Genomic DNA, 20,891 nt, shown 5'->3' with positions numbered 1-20,891 from the left:
TTCTTCTGTTTTTATTCTTTTATCATTGTTGTATATATAGAAAATACATCTTATTTATGCTGCTTGAGGTAATCCGTTTAGTCCAAACAAGTACCTCAACTCCGGCATACTCAACTTATTCACGGATTGTCTTCCCTTCGGATCAAGCGCCGTCTCTACCACCTTCTCTTTCTTTTCTTGTAATTCCATGATTCTATCTTCAACTGTGCCACGAACCAATATTCTATGAACAAACACTTCTCTTGTCTGCGAGATTCTATGAACTCTATCCTGTGCCTGTCTTTCAACGTAAGGATTCCAGAATGGCTCGAGCAAGATCACGTGATTGGCGCACGTTAGCGTCAAACCAACGTTACCCGCTTTCAATGAAAGGAGAAGAATTCTCTTTGATGAATCATTGTAGAATTGAGAAACTGTTTTGTTTTTCGTGTCGACGTCCATAGTACCGTCGTATCTCAAGTATGATATGCCGTTAGCATACAAAATAATCTGTAGGATGTCAAAGAATGTAGTGAATTGGCTGAAAATGATAATCTTCTCATTTGGGTCATCTTCCAAAATCTGTTTCACTAGCTCAATACATTTAGCCACCTTTGCCGATACCATAATTTTACCACCATCTTCTCGTATCAACTCCTTAATCTTCTCAGCACGGTAATTTTTGTCACTAGCCTTGTTCTCAAGACCAAACTTCTTCCTCATCTGCTGCCAGTTCAACTTCTCTTTAAGAGTGGCATCGTATACAGCAAAGCTCACACTTGCACTCTCAAGATTAGGAGTTCTACATAGGAGGCATTTGGCGGACCGGTCACCATCCCAGCTGGTGTCCGAGTTTTCGTCAAAGAACGGAACGATACAGTCCCGGCACACGATATGACCACATTCACTTAGCATATAAGCATTCTCCTCAGGTAAGACATCGTGGCACATCTGGCAGGTAAGCTCGTTTTCACGTTCATTATCCACCCGTGCAATCACATTCGGCTTAAAAGTTTTGCACGACTTGAACTGACCACGGATGTCTTCCATCTTAGCTGTTCTCTGCTTGTCTTCACTGATCTTCACCAAGTAGTAGTGATCACATGCCTGTCTCATACGAAGCAAAAGTGTAAGAATTGAGCTGTAGTTCGATACATTGCTACCTTCGCTATGATTATTCGAATTCATTAGAGTCTGAGCCTTTTTTGCAGATTCGGATTCCAAATTCTTATAGAAATCCGACTCTTTATCCGTCATCAGCACTTCGTCCTTAATTATATGCTTCTCGGGTAGCTCAAGGATAGGCTTACCATCAATTTCTGAATCTTTCGTACGCCTCAATAAAATGGCACTTAGCAAAGCGTGTAGTTTCTTGTATGCTCGATCGTTCTGCCATCCCGTCTTCAATGGTGCCGCAATCTGCGTTTTGAATCGCGTTTCATTGCAATAAGGTTGTATTTGAAGGAATCTAAGTAGCGGGTACAGCTCCTCAATACGGTTTTGAATCGGAGTACCCGAGAGACACCATTTGAAATCTCCCCTCAAAGTTGCCACGCACCGAGAGGCGTTGGTAAGCTTATTCTTCACGTTCTGTGCCTCATCAAGAATGATTCTGTAAAAGTTAGCGTCAGATGTAAAGAATGGAGACCGGTAGGTTTCGCCTCCATCTTTAGGAATATCGGCACTTTTCTTACGCCTCAACTCAGAAATAGCTAATGCATAATGCTTTTTCCACTCAGACGCAAGCGTATTGTAGGACACCAAAACGATATCGTACTTCTGAAGCTCTTCAAAACTCTTGGCACGCTTTGACTGGTGGTATACATAGCATTTAAAATCACTCTCGCCACTCACCTTCAGTCGAACCTCTTGTGCCCACTGTTGAAGTAAGGAAACTGGGGCCACGATCAAGTTTGTCTTACATCCGGTCTTTTCGGACCTATTAAGTAGCATAATAGCCAAAGTTTGGACGGTCTTACCAAGACCCATGTCATCAGCAAGAATACCACCTCTGCTTTGAGATTTCTCTTGTGATTTCATCCACGCCAAACCAATACGTTGGTGCTTAAGCAACGGTACCAGCATACCTTTTGGAGTTGTTTCCATGCCTTCTTCAAAATCTTCGTCGGGCTTAATATTGTTCAATAGTTTCCTCAAACTATCAGCCTCATCACTCTGATAAACGTTCGAGTTATAAAGATACGGATTTGAAGCAAACCGCATAGCATCTTCTTCCTGCAGCTGATTCCGTTGGTAGGAATCTGCCGTAGAAACGTCGTTATCCAAGCTCTTGAATACATCATCATTCCACCAATCTGGCCTCCGAAAGTCATTAGGCCGTGGAATACTATCTGTGGCATTACCAATATTGGTAATCTCCCTGACAGATACAATTTGAGGTTCTGACACAGAATTATCGGCAGTTCTGTCCATGTACGCAGATCCTGCGGTCTCACCCAAAGCACGAATATTGTTGTAAGATCCTCTATATGATCGATCTTCATTTTTGACTTGGCTAAGCAACTCTTCAATATGTGTGGTCTCGTTTAAATGCATTAAGCGATGCTGTAAGTGGTGAAAGTTGCTCTGGAAAACACCCAAGTTGACCCTTCGCATATCTCTAGCAGGAGGTCGCTTATATGCCGGAAGTAGATGACCATTTTCTATTAGAGAGTCTCTCATTCCCAACTTATATCGCCACTCGCGCTGGAGTTCGTGTTTATTATGACGCAACAGTTGTGTATCGTTCATCATACCTCTATTTTTCTTTCTCATGTCTAGTATTAGCAGATCGATGTTTTGAATCCTCATTTGATTTTCCATGGTGTGAGCTCTAAGGGTTCTCTTAAATTTCATTAACTGAAGCGAAAGAGTGTTGACTGATTCGTTCGCTTGTTCATATAGCTGTGTTGCTTTATCTATGAGTCCTTGAGTGACGTCAACCACATGACCATAATCTTGTCGAAGCTTTTTGGCGCTTAGCTCATAGGGTATATTGTGATTAATTTCATCCTCTCGCTGATACTTTGAAGAAGGATATAATGAATGACTGTGATGAATAGGAGGCCGGCCTTGGTTCGGTAAATTTAGTTCTTCTCTCCTTGAGATTTCATAATTTGAATAGCCTTGCGAGTCAACATCGTCACTTAGCTTGACTTCACCAACAATCACCACATCGTCATTATCATCGTTGTTATTCCTCGTGGTGGTGGTCGTCGTCGTAGAGTTGTGATTAGACTGTGGATATACAGAGGTGTTGATAACTTGGTCATCCAAGATTTTCTGACTCGGCTGACCTTCGACATCATCGTAACTGTCATCAGAACTCCCTGCAGATCCAGCAGTAAGATCTATGACCTCAGACGGATCTGTTGTTGCTGTCGGCATAAAGGCACCGTCATTGGAAGGTTCCAACTTCTGCCTCTTGACACTAGAAGGACTAGAAGCAGAAGAATCTGTGCCTGAATAGTGTTCCAAGTGTGTTACATTCGCACGTAGAGCAAGTTGTTCCTCAGAAGAAGATTTGTCACGCGGTGAAGAAATCGATACGTCCATAGTGGATACCATAGAAGGGTATTGAGTAAACACAGCTGAAGAGGCCTTAGTTTCAGGGAGATAGGTGTCAACAGGCAGATTCCTAATGATGGTAGTGACAGGTTTCTGAATATCTTCTGTTTCACTATCTAAATCTATTACTTCAGCCATGATGCGAGCCAAACGAAAGAGTGGTGTGATCAAACTAAATGGCTAACTTAGCTGTGATTATCACCAGATCTTTGAGCCATCCGCGGTAGCCCGAAAAGTCCTACGGGGGTTACGTGCGGCTCAACCGGGATATACTATCAATTTACCGGGGATTGATTGTTCTGCGCACCGAGGGGGATATTCCGGATGACGAAAACTATGTTGAAAATTCTAAAGAGGTACAATACGATAGATACTTACGGCAACCTAATCTAATCCCCGTTCTCCTTTCTAATTACATCCTCTGCTAACTTTAAATGCTGCTGTAGTTTTGTATGGTCTGGTTTGAAACAGAGACCCCTCTCAAAATCAGCCTTGGCCTCAAGTGCATTACCAAGCTTTAATTCACACACACCTTTGCGTAAATGACTCTCAGGGACACCTGCAGCTAATTGACTCAAAATTTCAGCATCTTGATATGCTGCCAAGAAATCCTTATCCATGATAAGAGCATCGCATCTTCCTATAAGACAAATAATTGCCTCGGACATTGTAAGTTGGAAATTCTCGAACTTGGGTCTGGCCATAGCAAGACCTAGGGCTATTCCGTATTGTTTAGAAGCGTCTCTAAACTTTCCTTGCTTCATAAGATTTGTCGCACTTGTGTGCATCTTTTTAACCATCAACGAGAGGTTCTTCGTGAATGATTGGGGAGTAGGTAGTGGGGGCACGTCTGAATTGATGCTGACGTAGTCCTTCATTAATGTGTTCAACTGGTCAATCTCTAGCTGAAGGTCTCTATTTTCATCGAACTTAGCATTCTCATCCAGTTGAACCTTCTTCGTCACCGAATCATAAGCAATAGGAAGAGACATGACAATTTGCAAAGGCAGTCAAACAAAAGGGAATCAATTAAAGTGAACAAGATCAAGAAAAAAAAATAGGCTCTGTTGGAGTTGGTGCTTGATTTTTCATTCCTTCGCTAATTAGAATAACTTAGTTGAGGCTCTCAGTAGTTCTTTGCTTACAGGTATGGGTCATTATTACTGTGAATATTGCAATATCTACCTCTCTCTAGGTTCTCATAGTGCCATTAAATCCCATCTTCAGGGAAAGTCGCATTTAAGACTCTACTCTCAATACTATGAGGATATTATTGCCAGGCATCCCGAGCTGGATCCTGATTACAAGCCTACTTTATTGATTCCCCCGTACCAGTACAGTCTGACAGATCATTACCATGGGATGCCGGGATTCAAAGAGTACAAATCTTCAGAGTCCCCCGATTTCTATGACGATTCAAACCCTGATATTTATCCACCTCCTCCCCCAACAAGTAATCTTCTCCCGTCTCCCCCACCTTCAATTTTCTCCTACGATGAATCCAGTGAAAAACAGCTGGTGGTCGACTACATAAAGTCTCATCACATTCATCAACGCTTCCATCCAACTGTTTCTGATAGTAGGTACGACAAACGATACAGAAGCGATGAATCGCATGAATCTCGAGGTTCGTTTGTACCTCGCGGAGGTTATGAATTCCGTGGAACTCGTGGTGCCCGTAGTGGATTCCGTGGATCGCGTGGATCGCGAGGATTTCTGGGGTCTCGAGGATTTCTTGGGTCTCGAGAATCGTCCCGTGGATCTCGTGGATTTCATGAATCCCATGGCTTCCGTGGCTCCCGTATATCTCATGAATCTCATGAATCCCATGAATCCCATGGCTTCCGTGGCTTCCGTGGCTCCCGTGGCTCGCGTGGCTCGCGTGGCTCCCGTGGGCATGAATCTCCCCGTGACTTTCAATCCCGTGATCGACGCTATCAAAATCCCTCCTTCTAGATACACGTGACTCCTCTGCTAATAAAAATTTTCTTCAAAAAAATTTTCCAGTGCGACCCGCTGCCTCACTTCCTCTCGCTCGTCTTTGCCCCTTTGCGCTAACAATTTGATAGTATATATAATAATTGTTTTTTTTCTTAGCGTGCCAATCAGTTGTAAAGGAGAGAAAAGTTGTAGAGAAAACTTGGATCGTATAAAAATACTATTTTCTTCTTTATCACGAAAGAAGAGAGGAGTTATTCTTTTACGCATCGGATTCTTGTTAATACATTACAAAAAGATGTCTGCTCAACAGCCTCAGCAACAACAACCGGGACAGAATATTCCAACCTTCAAGTTGGTCTTGGTTGGTGACGGTGGTACCGGTAAAACAACTTTTGTTAAAAGGCATTTGACGGGTGAATTCGAAAAGAAGTATATGGCCACATCAGGTGTGGAGGTTCATCCAATGTCATTCTACACTAATTACGGTGAGATCAGATTCGATGTCTGGGATACTGCTGGACAAGAGAAGTTTGGTGGTTTGAGAGATGGTTATTATATTAATGGTCAGTGCGGTATTATCATGTTTGATGTTACCAGTAGAATCACTTACAAGAATGTTCCAAACTGGTACAGGGACTTGGTGAGGGTTTGCGAGAACATCCCAATTGTTCTTTGTGGTAACAAAGTGGATGTTAAGGAGAGAAAGGTTAAGGCCAAGAACATCACTTTCCACAGAAAGAAGAATTTGCAATACTTTGACATTTCTGCCAAATCTAACTACAACTTTGAGAAGCCTTTCCTATGGTTAGCCAGAAAATTGGTTGGAAACAACCAGTTGGAATTTGTTGAGTCTCCTGCTTTGGCTCCTCCTGAGGTTCAGGTTGATAAGGATTTGATGAACAAGTACCAGGCTGAGATGGATCAAGCGGCTGCCATGCCTTTGCCTGATGAGGATGATGCTGATTTGTAAACTTGTCGATCCGTAATAAAGTATACTACTCAGCCTGTTGTATCAACCACTCTTTTTTTTTTCTTTTGTTAACTGCTTGTTTCGTTTCTTTCTGATTGTTTTCAGTTTGTTTTTATTATATATAATATACTACTAATTTCAATTGCTTTCGGGTGCATGCTTGCAGAGCTGCCTGCTTCAACTCCGGCCTCGCGATGCATCTCTTTTGCGGTGTACAGATGTTTCGACCCAAATCAAATTTTGCAAGGCTCTCTGTTTTCAGCCAACGAGATTCCACGATTTTCCGAGGTTTGTCTCCTCGACTTCTCATTAGAATTGCGGACGGCCTCCAACTTTTTTTATTAGTGAACTATTGTCCAATCTTGTTCAATCTTGTTCAATCTTGAATATTTATTAATAACCCGATTATGTTCTCGTTAATTGCAAGGTCATCGGTAAGTACCGGCACTCATGAATTGCCACATCGAATGTCAATACTAACAAACGGTTTCGTACAGAAAGCCCCAATGAGAAGAGTGAGACTCTTTCATGTTTCCAGCCTAAGATCTAACTTGATTCAGGATTTGTACATTAAAGAGTTGAGGGCTTTCAAGCCAAAGGCTCTAACTGCTGCGGATGCCGAGGAGGCCACTAAATCATGGAAGTTGCCTGCAGCCTCAAAGATCCCCGCTTTGGAGAATGAAGGTGCTGATGCTTTGGCTGAGTACGACTCCACTGAGGTGGAAATGGCTGCACCAAAAAATGCTGCAGCTCTCGCTGAAGAAGATGCTGCCGCTAAGCAGAGTTACAATGAAGATGATTGGTTTGTGTTCGAGGAGGATGACGTGACTGCTTGAATTGAGCAGCCTTCCTTTTTCTCATTATTATTCCACTTTCAAAAGATAACTTAAGTAGCATAGTTAGACCTTATATACAACATTACATTCTGTTCTTTCTAATTAAAGGGATTGTAGCTTGTCTGCTTAGTATCAGTAGTTCTACCCTCGGAGGTGGCTTGTGCTGTCATGTCTGGGTTAGCATTGACCGTCTCTGAATCGATAGCTGTGGGAAAATCGGTGAAGTCTTGGTCTTCCCATACGGCACTTTTCGACTCAGAAGCCAACGTAGGAAAAGGATTGTGAGCGGACCATCGCTTCTTCGGGTTTGTGCTGGATAGATTAAGCCTTGCAAGTGAAACGGAAGAGCCGTCATTAATTTGCCCGTCTACAACGATGTTAGGAAGTTCTAGGTCCAGCGTTTGAACGGTTTCTGGTTTAGCCGCAGTAACTTCATTCTCTGGTTCCACAATAGAGACAACAGGAAGCGAAATAGTCGAGGCAGCCTCCTTGCCGATATCAGGGAATCTCTCTTCAGCATTATCGACAAGAGAAGCAGTTGATGTCGAAGTACTTTGCTTAGAAATCGCCCCGGGCAATGTCAATTCGGCTCCAGTTGTCGCAGGAGTAGCAACGGTAGTTTCTCCTGTCGTTGCCGCAGTGTTTCCTGAGTTTACCTCAAGCAAGTGGCTTTCCTGGGGAGGTGGTAACGATATTTCCGATCTATTCCCTTTATTCTCGGCTGTTATTTGCGAGAAATCACGTGGAATATCCGTAAATGGAGAAAACACAGGCACTTTACTCGCCGTAAAAGGCTCAATTGGAGGTACAGTATCTTTCTGTTCAGGTAAGAGGTAACTACCTGCCCCATACAAATCTTTTATGCCGAAATTCTCCACCTTGCTACCACTCATCTGGATAACCTCCACAAGAACTTGGTAGATGTTCGGTCTAAACTTTGGATTCTCTTGAAGCATTAGGCTTATGAGTCTTTTAAGATCCACAGAAAAATCCGGCTTGACAGGAAATGCATAGGCAGCGTGTAATATAGCCAGTTCGCCCGCAGTCTCGAAAGGTGTCGTATAATAGCAGAGCTTATACAAGAACACTCCTAATGCCCAGATATCCGACTTTTCGTCCACTGGGAGACCACTGTAAAGATCTATCATCTCGGGAGATCGATATTGAGGGGTAGTCTGATGCATGAGCTCATTTTGAAGCAATTTGAACTGATGGGAGCCCTGAGGAACGCTCAGAATGGAACAAGCGCTACCAAAATCACATAATTTGAAATGGTAGTCAGCATTGATAAGAACATTTTCAATCTTAATATCCCTGTGAATAAGATGTAAACTGTGCATAGCATATACAGCTTGCGTTATGTCAAGCATTATCTGCAAAATCTCTCGCTCGGTAAGTTTTGTGGCAAGCCTTGAGTTCATGTAGTCCAAAAGAGACTTGTTAGGACACAGTTCCATCAACACAAGTACTTCATAGCAGTTGGTAGGGCCAGGAATCCGAGCAGCATTAGAATCGTAGTATCTAACAACGTGCTTACAATAGGAAAGGCGTTTCATTACCTCCACTTCGGCTCGCAATCTGTTTAAACCCTCCTTATCGGGAACGATCACCCTTTTGAGGCATGCCACATCTGTTCCATGCTCGGGAGGATCGATGCTAACTGTGTATATCTGCGCAAATCCTCCTTCACTTAGATAATTCGCAATCTTAGCATGATGCTTCCCCACTGCAAGTATAGTTCCAGGTGAGATCTTCTCAAGCTTTGGTGGTGATTGCACTGTATGTGGCGGATGTGGTTGAGGGATTTGATGCACTTGTGGAGCTTGAGTAGCAGGAACAGAAACAACTGCAGCTACCTGAGCAACTGGGGTAAGCTGAGGCATCTGCGACTGGATTTGTGGCACAGTCTGACTTCTATGATAAGCATAGTATTGTTGTTGAGCCAAAAGTTGCTGCTGCAGTGCATACTGTTGCTGGGTCACAAAGTGTTGTTGATTTTGTTGCTGCTGCTGCTGCTGCTGCTGCGACACATTACCTGGTGTCTGCTCTTTGCTAATAGCTTGCAGGAACGTCTGGTGAGTAGGTACTGGTAACTGTGGCTGATTTTGTGGCTGAGGCTGAATAAGAGTTGACGACCTGGTTGCACTGGAATTTGACTGTTGAGACGACTGAACGCTCGGATGGTTAATATCTGCAAGCTTAGAAGCCTTCAGTATTGATGAAGACGAGGAGGATGTCAAGGAGGTGTTACGAGACGTATTGGCTTCAGTTATACTGCGACCAGCATTATCACTACTATGATAGCTGGTGGGCTCCTCTTTAGCGGACAAATTTGAAGATTGACCTGTGGACTTCGATTGAAGATCCTGTTTCGGGCTGGATGACATGGCAAGAAAATGCGGTTCACAAGGTTTGAAAGAAAAGTGATGCAGGCGTCGAGGCTAAGTCCGCAGTGTAGTCCATTCATTTGGGCGTGTCTGCATTTGAAGGTATCGTCGCGACGAGAAAAAGACGATTATGCTATCTGTATTCTAAGGTTGGTATGATAAGCTTAATTGAGTACAAACTAACTATAATAATAATAAAAAGATCTTTAGCTTAGGTGGACTCTCCATCCTGGGTGTCTTTTTTGTCCTCGACCAGAACGGTCTCTGCCTCAGCCTTGAATGTCTTACCGAAAGAACCTTCACCTAGCTGAGAAACGTCAAATCCGTGCGCAGTTAGATATTGTAGAAACCTAAGATCCTCTCTCTGCATAGCCTCCTGGTCAACAGGAGGAAGGCAGAACAATGCCAAGAAACCAGCGAGGATTGCTAAAGATGAAGCAAGATAAAATGGAACTTGGTAACCCAAATATCCGGGGAAATGAGCCTGGAACGCTGGGAAAGCGTAGGTTCCACTGAATGCACCTATTTTACCAATTGCAGCGGCAAGTCCATAGTAAACACCTCTAACAGGGGTAGAGCTTGTCTTTGCAGCTAAAAGGGTATGTGTTAGTAACAGAATAGAAAAGAGAAGGAAAAAAGAATTGAGGATACTTACCCAATAGACCAATGTTATCACCGGGTCCAAACTCACCAAGGGTCATGAAAATACCATACACAACAGTGAAACCAGCAACATGTCTTGTCAAAGTCTCGTAATTTGCAGCCATAGCATAACCAACTATAGCCTGGGTGAAGACACCAGTAGCAAGGGTCAATCTAGGACCGATGTAATCAGTAACAATAGCACCGAGGAAAGCACCAGGAATATAAAATAAGTTGAAGACAATGTTCCAGCCAAATGTCTTGTACATATCGGCATCAGGAACGATGGTGTTAATAATTGGAGAAGAATAGATACCAAAAGCGTAAGCAGAAAAGTCATATATCCACCAAATAATGGAAACAACGATTAGTCTCCACCAGTAGAAACGTAAGCATAGCATCCAAGGAACCTTGACGCTTTTGAAGTTCAATTTTTGGAATTGTTCGCCTTCACTGAACTTCAATCTCAGGAAGAACAAAGAAAGAGGAGGGATGGCACCAAGACCTAAAGTGACTCTCCAGACAGGTTGTAGGTTGTCAGTACCACAAATCCAAAGCATAACCATAGGAACGAAAGCAGAGATGACAAAACCGGTATCGATCATGAAGTTGGTAAACCAGGCAAAGTATTTGTTTCTTTTACCTACAGGAAGTAAGGACGATGCCTCTGCGCATGCAGCAGAACCGGTAGGATACTCGGCACCAATGAAAATACCGAGAAAGAATCGGTAAATGGTCAAAGCTGTGAACAATCCACCGGCATAGCAACCGACACAGGCCTCAGTTCCAATACCCCAGGCACCGGCGCAGAGAATGGCAAAGAAAATCATACCTGTACAGGCGACCAACATACCTGTTTTTCTGGAGATGTAATCAGAGAAAATACCGAAACTTAATTGGCCAACCACAGTACCGACAAAAGCAACGGAAGAAACGTTCTGAATTGCATGAGAATTGGTATACTGAGAGCCATAAATATTCTTCAAGCACGTAGAAGCAGTGGAGATAGAGTTATTGACATAACCATCGGAAAACAAGCCAGCACCGGCGGCAAAAATTGCCCAGTAAGAAGGTTTTTCCTTTTTAGCAGCAATCTGATCCTCATGAATGATAGCAGTTCTACCATTGGTCAGAGTGATAGTCAAAGATTGATTCTCATCTTCAATAAGCTGTTCTGGGTGTTTACCCCAGGTGATCTCTTTTCTAATAATTCTAGGAAGATCAGAAAAAGCCATTCGGATTCTTTATTGCAGAGGGAAATCAATCGGTCTTGAATAATTTGAAAATTTGTGACCTTGCTTCCTTTATATAACTGTTCAACAGAATTTACTATCAGGGGAAAAAGAAATCAGACTGCTCTATTTTGCATCACTGTATTTTTTTTTCTTCACTTACTCTGATGGCGTTTCTTTTCTTTATTGTCTTGGCCTGCATGTGCTGTACTCTTTATTGATTGGGGTTGATCATCATCAGAAAGTTAGTGTCTGGTCAAGTCTGGAGGATAATTTCAAGAAGCAATTTCTATTTAATCTGTTAGTTTTTCATTTTGAGTGACGGTGATTTCTTCGGGGAAAAATGTTTTTCAGATGGAAAATGAGTTAATCTTGAATAATAGAATATCTATCTCAGCCGTTCTGATTAGGACCACGGTCTCAAAATTGAAATTGTAATCTCAATGAGAAAGGCAGATGGTAAATGGCAAACTGGACTGGTAAATTGAAAGTAAATTGAAATGCCGAAATGGTAAATTGAAATGGCAAATGGCAAATGGCAAATGGCAAATGGCATGGCAAATGGCAAACTACAAATGATCGTTGCAAAACTTAGTATAGATAGGGGCGTAAGGATTAAGAGGACAGTAAAGCCTCTCTGCATAAGACTACATGTAAAAAATGGATATACTACTTTATTGAGCTTACATTCTCTCTTTCGACACTCCAGTTATTGGTATGTACCACATCGTAATATATTGTTTCCTCAACCTTGTTGTCAAGCCAAGCCTTTCTGGACAGTGCTCAGCTTCTCCACTCGTTTCTTTTCACCCCTCTTAACCCTTTTTCACTTTTTTCTTTCTTTTTTTTTTTACATCACAAATTACAGTACATGTGCTTAAAAGCTCTAAACATTTATGGTATCAAGATATTCCATCTCTAAGTGGTTGCAATGCCAAGGATACCAATGGGGAAGAATAACAAGACATCGGAGAAAAATCGAGATGCATATGAAAAGGCTTGGCGTAATTGTTTAAGGGGCGTGCTCGTCTAATCGTTTATTTTTCCGTTTTAGGTAATTATTTCCGTAGTCACCTTCTCATAAAAGCTGTTACTTCCGACAATAATTCATTAGCTGCTCCACGTGGAAGACCCTTGATTTCTCTGTGATATGCACTTTTGGGCAGCTTGATTGATAATCTACTTAGGGTAAACTAAAAAATTACCATTGTTTTGCAAAAGTGTAGGCATGATGCGGTATTTGAAAGAAGAGCATTGGCTCTCTTGTCAGATCGTACACAGGTGGAACGAGTGAGCCTGCGTCACATACATAGGACAAAAAATAAAACATATAAGATAGCCGTATCATAGAAGTGAAGATGGCTAAAATAATTGTGCACGTGGAAATTTGATTAATGTTTGCAGTTTAATATGGTGACTCAGCCAACATGAACGAGAGAATTTGAAAAAGAAGTGATGTCAAGGTTTCGGATGGAGGTTAAGGATCAGAAGTGAACAGAAATATGTTAAGTTTATTTCATCTGTTATTCGATCAGCCATTCGATCTGTCATCAGAACTTGCCTCACTCTGACACAAATGTCATCTGATTATGTGTTATGTGATAAGAGCGCGAATTCGTCTTCACTCTCGCGCATTTTGTCACCTTCAAGAAAGGAAAAAAAAAGCGCGTAAAACGCGTAAAACGCGATCAACCGAACCAGTTCTTTCTTCCATCATTCAATCCAGTGAAAATGGAACTATTTAATAAGCTTGAAAGTCTCAAGGCCGGATTTGTGAAGCAGTCTCAAGTAGATGGCGATTTGCATGATACTGAGGCTATGTCTGACTCTGACTCTGAACCTGTTGAGACACAGCCTATACTAAGTAAGCAATCGGAGTTTCAATTTGATCAATTGAGTATATTTCAGAATCAGTCCAAAGAAAATGGAATCGCTTTAGAGACTCAGGAGATTCAGACTGAAGATAAATTTGAGCCTGGTCGTCCCGATTTCAGTGCGTTGGGGCTAGATTCAGGTGTTCTTGATAGTATAATGAATAGATTGAAAGGAGAACGTGTGATTGAAAGCACTCAGAAAGTGGAGAAGACTCAACCCAAAGAGGTTTCAGAAATTACACAACACATAGAAAATTCCCAACAGGTTGAAGAAGTATCTACAGAAGTCATACCGTCGGAAGTGGTAGAGAAGTCACAGCCGTTGGAAAGCACCCAAGCACTTTCAGCAGATGATGACGATATTGTGGTGAAGCACAGGCGTCTTGTTCAGATTCCGGAAGTGGAAGAGGATGATTCCCAGGATCCCGAGGCTGATATTTCAATAGAAAATTATAAGAATATGACGCGTGAACAGAAAATCGAGGCCAGAATTCATCAAAAGGAGATGCTTCGAGAGAAGGCTGCACAAAAGCAATTGGACGAAGCCAAGCTTAAGGAGGAGGAGGATAAAACGGCTGGAGTTCCAACAGTTGTCACACATGTCCATAAATCGAAGAAAACTGCTGAACTGGAGAAACTAGCAGATGCCGTGAAACAAAACGAACTTATTAGAAAGTCGAATTATGTTGTAAGGAAATCAGATAAGTCTAAGTTTGCACCCGCAAAACTTCTTGAGAAGTTTAACATGGACTCTGATAGTAGTGGGAATGAGGAGGAGCGGTTATTCTCTAACGATAATCATATGACGCCTCTGTCGTCTCCCAAGGAAATATCTAAGCCTGAAAAGCCAAGATTCAGTCTTCCTCTTGGGAAATATACGGAAAAACTTCGTCAGGAAGCCGATAATAAGAAGATGATGATTTGTTTGGATTCTGAAACTGAGGATTCCGCCTCTGAGTCGCCAATGGAAGCTCAGGTTGATAAGAAAAAAGTGTTTGATATGAAGAGAAGAATGTCTAGAAAACGAAAGGGTTTGAAACCAAAGAAGAAAACGATTAAGAATCTGATTCGTGAAGAGACTTTAAAGCAGATGAAGAAGTTTGTTAAAGAAAGACGAGAAAGAGACATGCCTGAGCAAAAACAGAATGTTTCAGATGAAAAGGAAATCATGAAGATGATGAAGGAGGAAAGTGAGAGAAATAAAATGATTGCACAGAGAGAAAGGGAGAAAGAGGAGAGAACTAAGATGATTTTAGAAGGAAATTTGCCGATTGACGATGAGCTGGATGAAAGTGAAGACGAAAATGAAGAAGCAGACGAGGAAGAAGAAGAAGAAGAAGAGGAAGATCCGCCGGAAGAGAATGTTTCAGTTACAAACGAAACTCAGGTTACTACTGGAAACGAGTCTCATATAAGTTTTCAGCCCGAAAACGGTTCAGTAAATCATTTTAAAGACATGAAGATGTCATTCTCTGACATGTTTGACCAAACTTTACCTCAAAATAAGTCTTTTGATGGTCTAAAGGGAGTTGAGGTGGTGAGAAAGCTGCAGAGTATTCAGAACAAAACCGGAGACACACCAGATGTTTCATTTCGTGATGATTCAAATACTTCTGACTGGCTCGGTAGCAAGGCTAACATTTCAAATGTGTCATTTAGCATTATCGAGCCTGAGGCACCCGTTACTGAAACGAAAGAAGAGTCACAACTTGTGGAGGAGAAGAAGAGATTGTTAGACTCTCAAAACTTTTTACCAAAAACGCAGGCTGATGATGATGAGGATAGTCAAGATGAGGGCAGTGACGAAGGAGATGGAGACGAAAGAGATGGAGAAATAAATAACGGTGTGGGGCTAAGACGTCGAAAACTTCGTGAAGCATCTGCTATCAACCTTGAGGAAGGTAAAGACATAGTTTCATCTGATAATGACGAAGAAGTTGTGTATGAGGATGATGAAACTCGGAAATTACGTCTAATGAGAATGGAGGAAGCTAAAAGAGGAGAGAAAGAACGTATGCATGCACTTCATTTGGAATTTAAAGAGGCTGGTATGGCAGAAATTTTGGAGAATGAGGCTGTTGAATCTGAAGATGAATGGCAAGGTATTGGAGGAGCTGACGGCGAAAGATCGGACCAAGAGAATAGTGAAGATGAGAAGATGTTAGATGATTCCACAAAGATTGTTGTTGACGAAGATCGGATCCGTGCAAACTTAGCCCAGCATGATATCCAAGCAGATGATGAGATGGTGAAGAAGATTTACAGAGACTTAAAGACAGGAGCTTTCAGAAAGAGACGGGCTCATGACGGAGCCTACGAATTGGACCTCGATGATGATGAGGATGATTATATGAGAGAGTTCTACGAGCACAGGAAAAAGGAGTACTTGCAGAAGCAGTATCAGAAAGATGCCAGTTTAAGGCAGTTGTCGAAGAATCAGAGTTGTCGAGCATTTTACGAGACCATTGCAACAGATTCCGCTAAATCGTCCTCGTTCGCTTTTGAAGATATCATGGATGAAGAGGAGAAAAAATGTGATGATCCTTTCCGAGATGATGACGAGGATGAGGTTGCAAAGCAGCATAAAGACGTTGGAAGCAATGATGAGAGTGATGACAATGAGGAGCTGTTGATCAGACCGAAGAAGAAAAGAAGGCTTACTGCTGCTCAGGTACGGTCGATGATCTCTTTCTTAGACGACGATGAAAATGAGGGAGGGCATGAGGAAGAAATTCCGGGTCTAGGTTCGGATGATGGTGTTGAAGAGATACGATACATCAAGGAGCATTCCAGGGTGAAGGTTCGTCAGCTTGTTGCTCCAGGAAAGAAGCCCATGAAGAAGCATTCTTCGAAGAAAGATGCTATGGACCTTGAATCTACTCAAGAAACTGGCGGTGAAAATTCTGGAGATACAAACACTCAGCCTATTGATGACGACATTGATGGAGGTATGAGTCTTTTAGCCTCAAGAGAACGATCTGTGGCTGCCTCCTTTCGTCACCAGGCTAAAAGGAACATTAGATACAGTACTACTACGGGTCATGAGGTTCATGAAGTGACTGTTACTGTGGGGTCACGGCCAACTATGCATACTAAGGGGTCTGTGACGGTGCTGGCAGCACATGAGTCTTACCTGAAAAATGAGTTCCAATTAAACAGCAAAGCTGCCAAGATCCGGAAGACGGTCGAGTCTGCCAGAACCCACAGCGGACTAAGAAGAATATACGACTCCATAGAAGGATTCGATGAATAGAAGCTGACATTATTATTAGTCATTAATCTGAATTTTTAGTTAGTTATAAACATGTTACTTTAATCCACCCATGTCGCTTTCTAGAGCCTCTCTTAAAGCAGCATGACTGACTCTCGAGCTGAGAACGTTGGTGTGGAAATCGGATCCATATCCATGGCGAATTATCTTCCTCCCGTTGCCACCAATAAGCATTGTAGAGTATGATCCGTTCGGTGTAATTCTGCCCATAATCTTGTTTAATACCAGCCTACGCGGCTCAAAAGAAGTACTGCAACTTAAGGCAGAATGATTCATACTTGCACCTGTGCCGGTATTGTTGGCCAGCGACCTGGCAGCGGGTTGTCCAATCAGTTTACCTGTCTCTGAGGTGATCATAGCAGAGTCTGGTATTATACTTTCCCACCAATGATTGTGAGATTGAGGTACATATGAGCCTGAAGCAACAATGTCTATCGGTGTGGTGGTGGAAGAGGCCATTTCCTTCCGGGAAGTTAGAGACATTGACATCTGATGACGAAGTTGTTGAGGATGCACTGGAGCTTCCTGTTTTGTATGTGGCTCTGATTTGAAGAACCAGGGAAATGCGGAGGTAGCCGCAGTCGTATTAATGGGATTCGTTTCCAATTTAAGCTTTCGAAACGACGACGAAACCGTAATTACCGGCTCTGATTTCTCTACAACGGGTCTCTGAAAGCTGGCATCGGAAGGAGAGACAATAGGAACGCAAGGCTTGAGCCATTTCAGAGTTTGAGCTTTAAGATCCGTATTCCTTAGATGCGAAACTCTTCCACGATCATTCTTTCCGTAATCGTTGAATATGCTATCGTGAGACCGAGACTTGTGTAGTTTTCTTTCTATATCCTTCTTTTTAAGATTGGCAATATAAGTATCGATGTTTTCGTAAATTTGGGTTTCTCCTAAACTACTGGATTGACTCTGAGGACTCAGAAAATCAACCGGCAGCACCTCCTCGTGGCCATAACTATCATCTGAGTTCATTGAAGATGCCGTCATCCCCACTGCTTCTTCGTCAATATGGCTGTGCTTCACAGTAGTTATCGATTGTGATGAGTCGATGACACTGCTTTTATCATATCGTAGTTCTGTGGTGTCATTAGTCAGGTCGACATCCCCTATAAAGGAGAAGTCGTTAAAGTTGAAATGTTTACTTGACGATCTCTTTAGTCCCGTATCATAGGATACGAAATGCCTTAGAGTCTCTTTAGGCATGCAAGGCTGTGATTTAGCATCTAAGTGATCAAAGAACCAGCTCAGATCACTTGTTTTCCCCGGCTTTGTTGAGTTATCAGTGTCTTTCTCTTCGATATCAATCGTTTTCAGAGTGCTTTCAGCAGTACACATCGTTTCTGGAACATTCACTGTCTCGGGAAGTGAGATATGATGCTTGAGATGGCATCTAGATTGAAACGACTCTTCGTATTCAGATTCGTGTAAGACAGGGAGATTGGAGGCCTCCCTCAATTTGAGTGGTGCACCATTGGCAGCAGCAGCTCTTTCGTTGTTTTCAAGGACGATTGACGGTATTCGAAATTGTTTAAGTAAGGGTCGGGAAGAATCGTCGCTTTTAATTTGATAAATGCCCTCTTGCTCGTAGGGAATAGAAAGAAAACTCTCCATCTTCAGAAGACGTCTCTTTGGCGCACGAGGAAGTACTTCAGAAAAAGAAGAAGAGGAGTTTGTAACAAGCGAAGTTTGTTTGGACGAGAACAAGGAGTCCGTAGAGATATCTGTAGCAGAAGTAGAGGCTGGGAGGTCACTAGCATCTTCACTATTGATCACATTATCACCATTTCGATAACCCTCATACCTCTTATTAGCTATGTTCAACTGCTTTATCAGATAGTTATATTCTAAGGAAAGATTTTCGTAGGTGGTTTCAGCAGTCATCCAATTCAAGCTGTTCTCCTTCCAATCCTTGAACTCTTTCAGTCCCAGGTTGCAAGTGGCTGATATAGAGGTGTCTGTGTGAGACGATCCTTCAAGTCCTGTAAGTTGTTTATCAAGAAAGTCACATCGAAGACTCAAAGACGCCAGATGCTGAAGAAAAATCTGTGAGTTTTCGTGCTTCGCTGCTAATTCTTCGATGGTATACTCTCTATCTATGATCTGGCTCTGAAGGGTATGTAGCTGAGAGGAAATCTGTTCATTTGAATTGAGTTGTTGCTCAGACCGTTGCGTAAGTATGCCCAACTGGTCTATTAGTTGGTCTATTGTGGGCATATCAATACAAGAAGTTGGATCAGGATGAAACAATTAGATGAGCCAGTTAGTGATCTATCAACTTTTGTGTTTTATGGATTCCTTTTTTTGATCCAACTTTATTTTTTTTTTACCCTTTTTTTTTTCGCTTTGTATTTTTCTCACGGAAGAAGTGTAAACAATAACCCCGTGGTGGATTTAGCCGAAGTGGAAGCAGGAAAGATCATCTCAGGGGGCCGCGGCATCTTTTTATTGTTAGCAACGTCTATAAACATAATGAATCTATTAATGATGCTTCCTTATCAATCTTCTTTTTCATTTCTTCTCTCTTCTTTCCCACTTCATTTTTTGTCTCTGTATCCGTCTTTTGATCCTGTTTCATATTCTTCAAAGAGTTCTCTTTTATCTTGCTCTTTTCCTCCTTATTCTTATCTCGCATTAACATATTCATATTCATAAGATCCTCTCCACTGGTATTATTGTTCAGCTTCTCGATTAATATTCGCGCGCTTTTCGACTTTGATTTGCTGTGCTTTTTACTCTGCTTATGTTTGTTACTCAGTAGCTTGATTATTCCGTCTTTGGCATAACTCTTGATATTTTTCTTGATTTTGGTCTTTTCTCTAGAATTATCCCCACCTCGACTTGATATCACCATTCTTTTCCCCATAATGTTGGTGACAAATCTTCGAATGCTGGTCGTCAGAGAGAAGTTCCATTCTTATCTCCAGATAGAATCTCAAAGCTCATCTTCTTTTTTTGCATGCCAAAATTTCTAGATTGAAATGTTTTTTCTTTTTTTTTTTATCTTTTTTTATGTGAAAAATTTTTAATCTTGTAATCAAATCCTTTTAACATCTAAATAGAAACCTCCTTATCGACCAAACTACCTTCAAAATGCCTTCTACATACAATCGTGATAAACCATGGGACACTGAAGATGTTGACAAGTGGAAAATTGACCCTTTCAAGCCTGAAGATAATGCATCAGGGTCTCCATTTCTAGAAGAGTCTTCGTTCGAAACGTTATTTCCTAAATACAGAGAGGAGTATTTAAAGCAGGTTTGGGGTGATGTCACAAAAGCCCTGACTAATCATCAAATATCATGTACTTTAGATCTTGTTGAAGGTTCTATGACAGTCAAAACAACCAGGAAGACTTATGATCCAGTTCAGATTCTCAATGCTAGGGACCTGATCAAGCTTTTAGCTAGATCGGTGCCTTTGCCACAGGCCTTGAAAATCATGCAGGATGACGTGGCATGTGAAGTAGTCAAGATTGACTCTTACGTGTCCAATAAAGAAAGATTCATCAAGAGAAGACAGAGGTTGATTGGTCCTAATGGTAACACTTTGAAAGCTCTGGAGCTACTTACCGATTGTTATATGTTGGTACAAGGTAGCACTGTGGCGATTATGGGACCACACAGGGGACTCAAAGTTTTGAGAAGAGTTATTATTGATTGTATGAATAACGTTCATCCTATTTATCATATTAAAGAGCTTATGATTAAGCGAGAGTTGTCCAAGAGGCCTGAATTGGCAGATCAGGACTGGTCTAGATTCCTTCCTCAGTTCAAAAAGAAATCAGTGGCCAGAAGAGTGCCTAAACAAGTTAGAGACGAAAAGAGGAAGGGTAAAAAGCCTGAGAAGAAGACTTACACGCCATTCCCACCTGCACAGACCCCTCGTAAAGTTGATCTTCAGATCGAATCTGGTGAGTTTTTCTTGAACAATAAGCAGAAGCAGATCAAGGAGCTAGAACAGAAAAAGGATAAACAGGTTGAGATGAAAAAAGTTAAGCAGGAAGAGAAGGCTAAGGATTATGTTGCTCCAGAAGAGGATGCCAGAAAGAATCCATTGCTTGCGAGAAAAAAGGAAAAAAAGCATCATCATCATCATCATCACCACCATCATCATCATAATGACGAAAATGAAAATTAGCCAATTTATTACCTTCCATTTTCTACGCTCAATATTATTGTACATC

At 41.9% G+C, this 20,891-nt stretch overlaps 9 protein-coding genes across 9 annotated transcripts; 4 read left to right on the top strand and 5 right to left on the bottom strand.

The window, feature by feature from the left end:
• Positions 1-54: 54 nt before the first annotated feature.
• FOA43_001574 (uncharacterized protein) lies at positions 55-3,684 on the bottom strand (the record flags this gene model as incomplete). Its single annotated transcript, XM_038921886.1, has 2 exons — positions 55-3,639; positions 3,676-3,684. 2 exons carry the CDS (start codon positions 3,682-3,684, stop codon positions 55-57), a joined length of 3,594 nt encoding a protein of 1,197 aa, XP_038777814.1.
• Positions 3,685-3,935: 251 nt separating this feature from the next.
• On the bottom strand, positions 3,936-4,538 carry FOA43_001573 (uncharacterized protein; the record flags this gene model as incomplete). Its single annotated transcript, XM_038921885.1, has 1 exon — positions 3,936-4,538. The coding sequence occupies one exon, from the start codon at positions 4,536-4,538 to the stop codon at positions 3,936-3,938; it is 603 nt and encodes a 200-aa protein (XP_038777813.1).
• A 1,244-nt stretch (positions 4,539-5,782) lies between these two features.
• On the top strand, positions 5,783-6,457 carry GSP1 (GTP-binding nuclear protein gsp1/Ran; the record flags this gene model as incomplete). Its single annotated transcript, XM_038921884.1, has 1 exon — positions 5,783-6,457. One exon carries the CDS (start codon positions 5,783-5,785, stop codon positions 6,455-6,457), a length of 675 nt encoding a protein of 224 aa, XP_038777812.1.
• Positions 6,458-6,864: 407 nt separating this feature from the next.
• On the top strand, positions 6,865-7,293 carry FOA43_001571 (uncharacterized protein; the record flags this gene model as incomplete). Its single annotated transcript, XM_038921883.1, has 1 exon — positions 6,865-7,293. One exon carries the CDS (start codon positions 6,865-6,867, stop codon positions 7,291-7,293), a length of 429 nt encoding a protein of 142 aa, XP_038777811.1.
• A 98-nt stretch (positions 7,294-7,391) lies between these two features.
• On the bottom strand, positions 7,392-9,680 carry FOA43_001570 (uncharacterized protein; the record flags this gene model as incomplete). Its single annotated transcript, XM_038921882.1, has 1 exon — positions 7,392-9,680. The coding sequence occupies one exon, from the start codon at positions 9,678-9,680 to the stop codon at positions 7,392-7,394; it is 2,289 nt and encodes a 762-aa protein (XP_038777810.1).
• A 211-nt stretch (positions 9,681-9,891) lies between these two features.
• Positions 9,892-11,557, bottom strand: FOA43_001569 (uncharacterized protein; the record flags this gene model as incomplete). Its single annotated transcript, XM_038921881.1, has 2 exons — positions 9,892-10,271; positions 10,336-11,557. 2 exons carry the CDS (start codon positions 11,555-11,557, stop codon positions 9,892-9,894), a joined length of 1,602 nt encoding a protein of 533 aa, XP_038777809.1.
• Positions 11,558-13,285: 1,728 nt separating this feature from the next.
• FOA43_001568 (uncharacterized protein) lies at positions 13,286-16,681 on the top strand (the record flags this gene model as incomplete). Its single annotated transcript, XM_038921880.1, has 1 exon — positions 13,286-16,681. The coding sequence occupies one exon, from the start codon at positions 13,286-13,288 to the stop codon at positions 16,679-16,681; it is 3,396 nt and encodes a 1,131-aa protein (XP_038777808.1).
• A 54-nt stretch (positions 16,682-16,735) lies between these two features.
• FOA43_001567 (uncharacterized protein) lies at positions 16,736-18,922 on the bottom strand (the record flags this gene model as incomplete). Its single annotated transcript, XM_038921879.1, has 1 exon — positions 16,736-18,922. The coding sequence occupies one exon, from the start codon at positions 18,920-18,922 to the stop codon at positions 16,736-16,738; it is 2,187 nt and encodes a 728-aa protein (XP_038777807.1).
• An 876-nt stretch (positions 18,923-19,798) lies between these two features.
• KRR1 (ribosomal RNA assembly protein krr1) lies at positions 19,799-20,845 on the top strand (the record flags this gene model as incomplete). Its single annotated transcript, XM_038921878.1, has 1 exon — positions 19,799-20,845. One exon carries the CDS (start codon positions 19,799-19,801, stop codon positions 20,843-20,845), a length of 1,047 nt encoding a protein of 348 aa, XP_038777806.1.
• Between the last annotated feature and the right edge of the window lie 46 nt (positions 20,846-20,891).

Source organism: Brettanomyces nanus, chromosome 1 (assembly GCF_011074865.1).
Source record: "Brettanomyces nanus chromosome 1, complete sequence".
In the NCBI taxonomy this organism is placed as follows: Eukaryota; Fungi; Ascomycota; class Pichiomycetes; order Pichiales; family Pichiaceae; genus Brettanomyces; species Brettanomyces nanus.
This window is presented reverse-complemented; position numbering and strand designations above follow the sequence as displayed.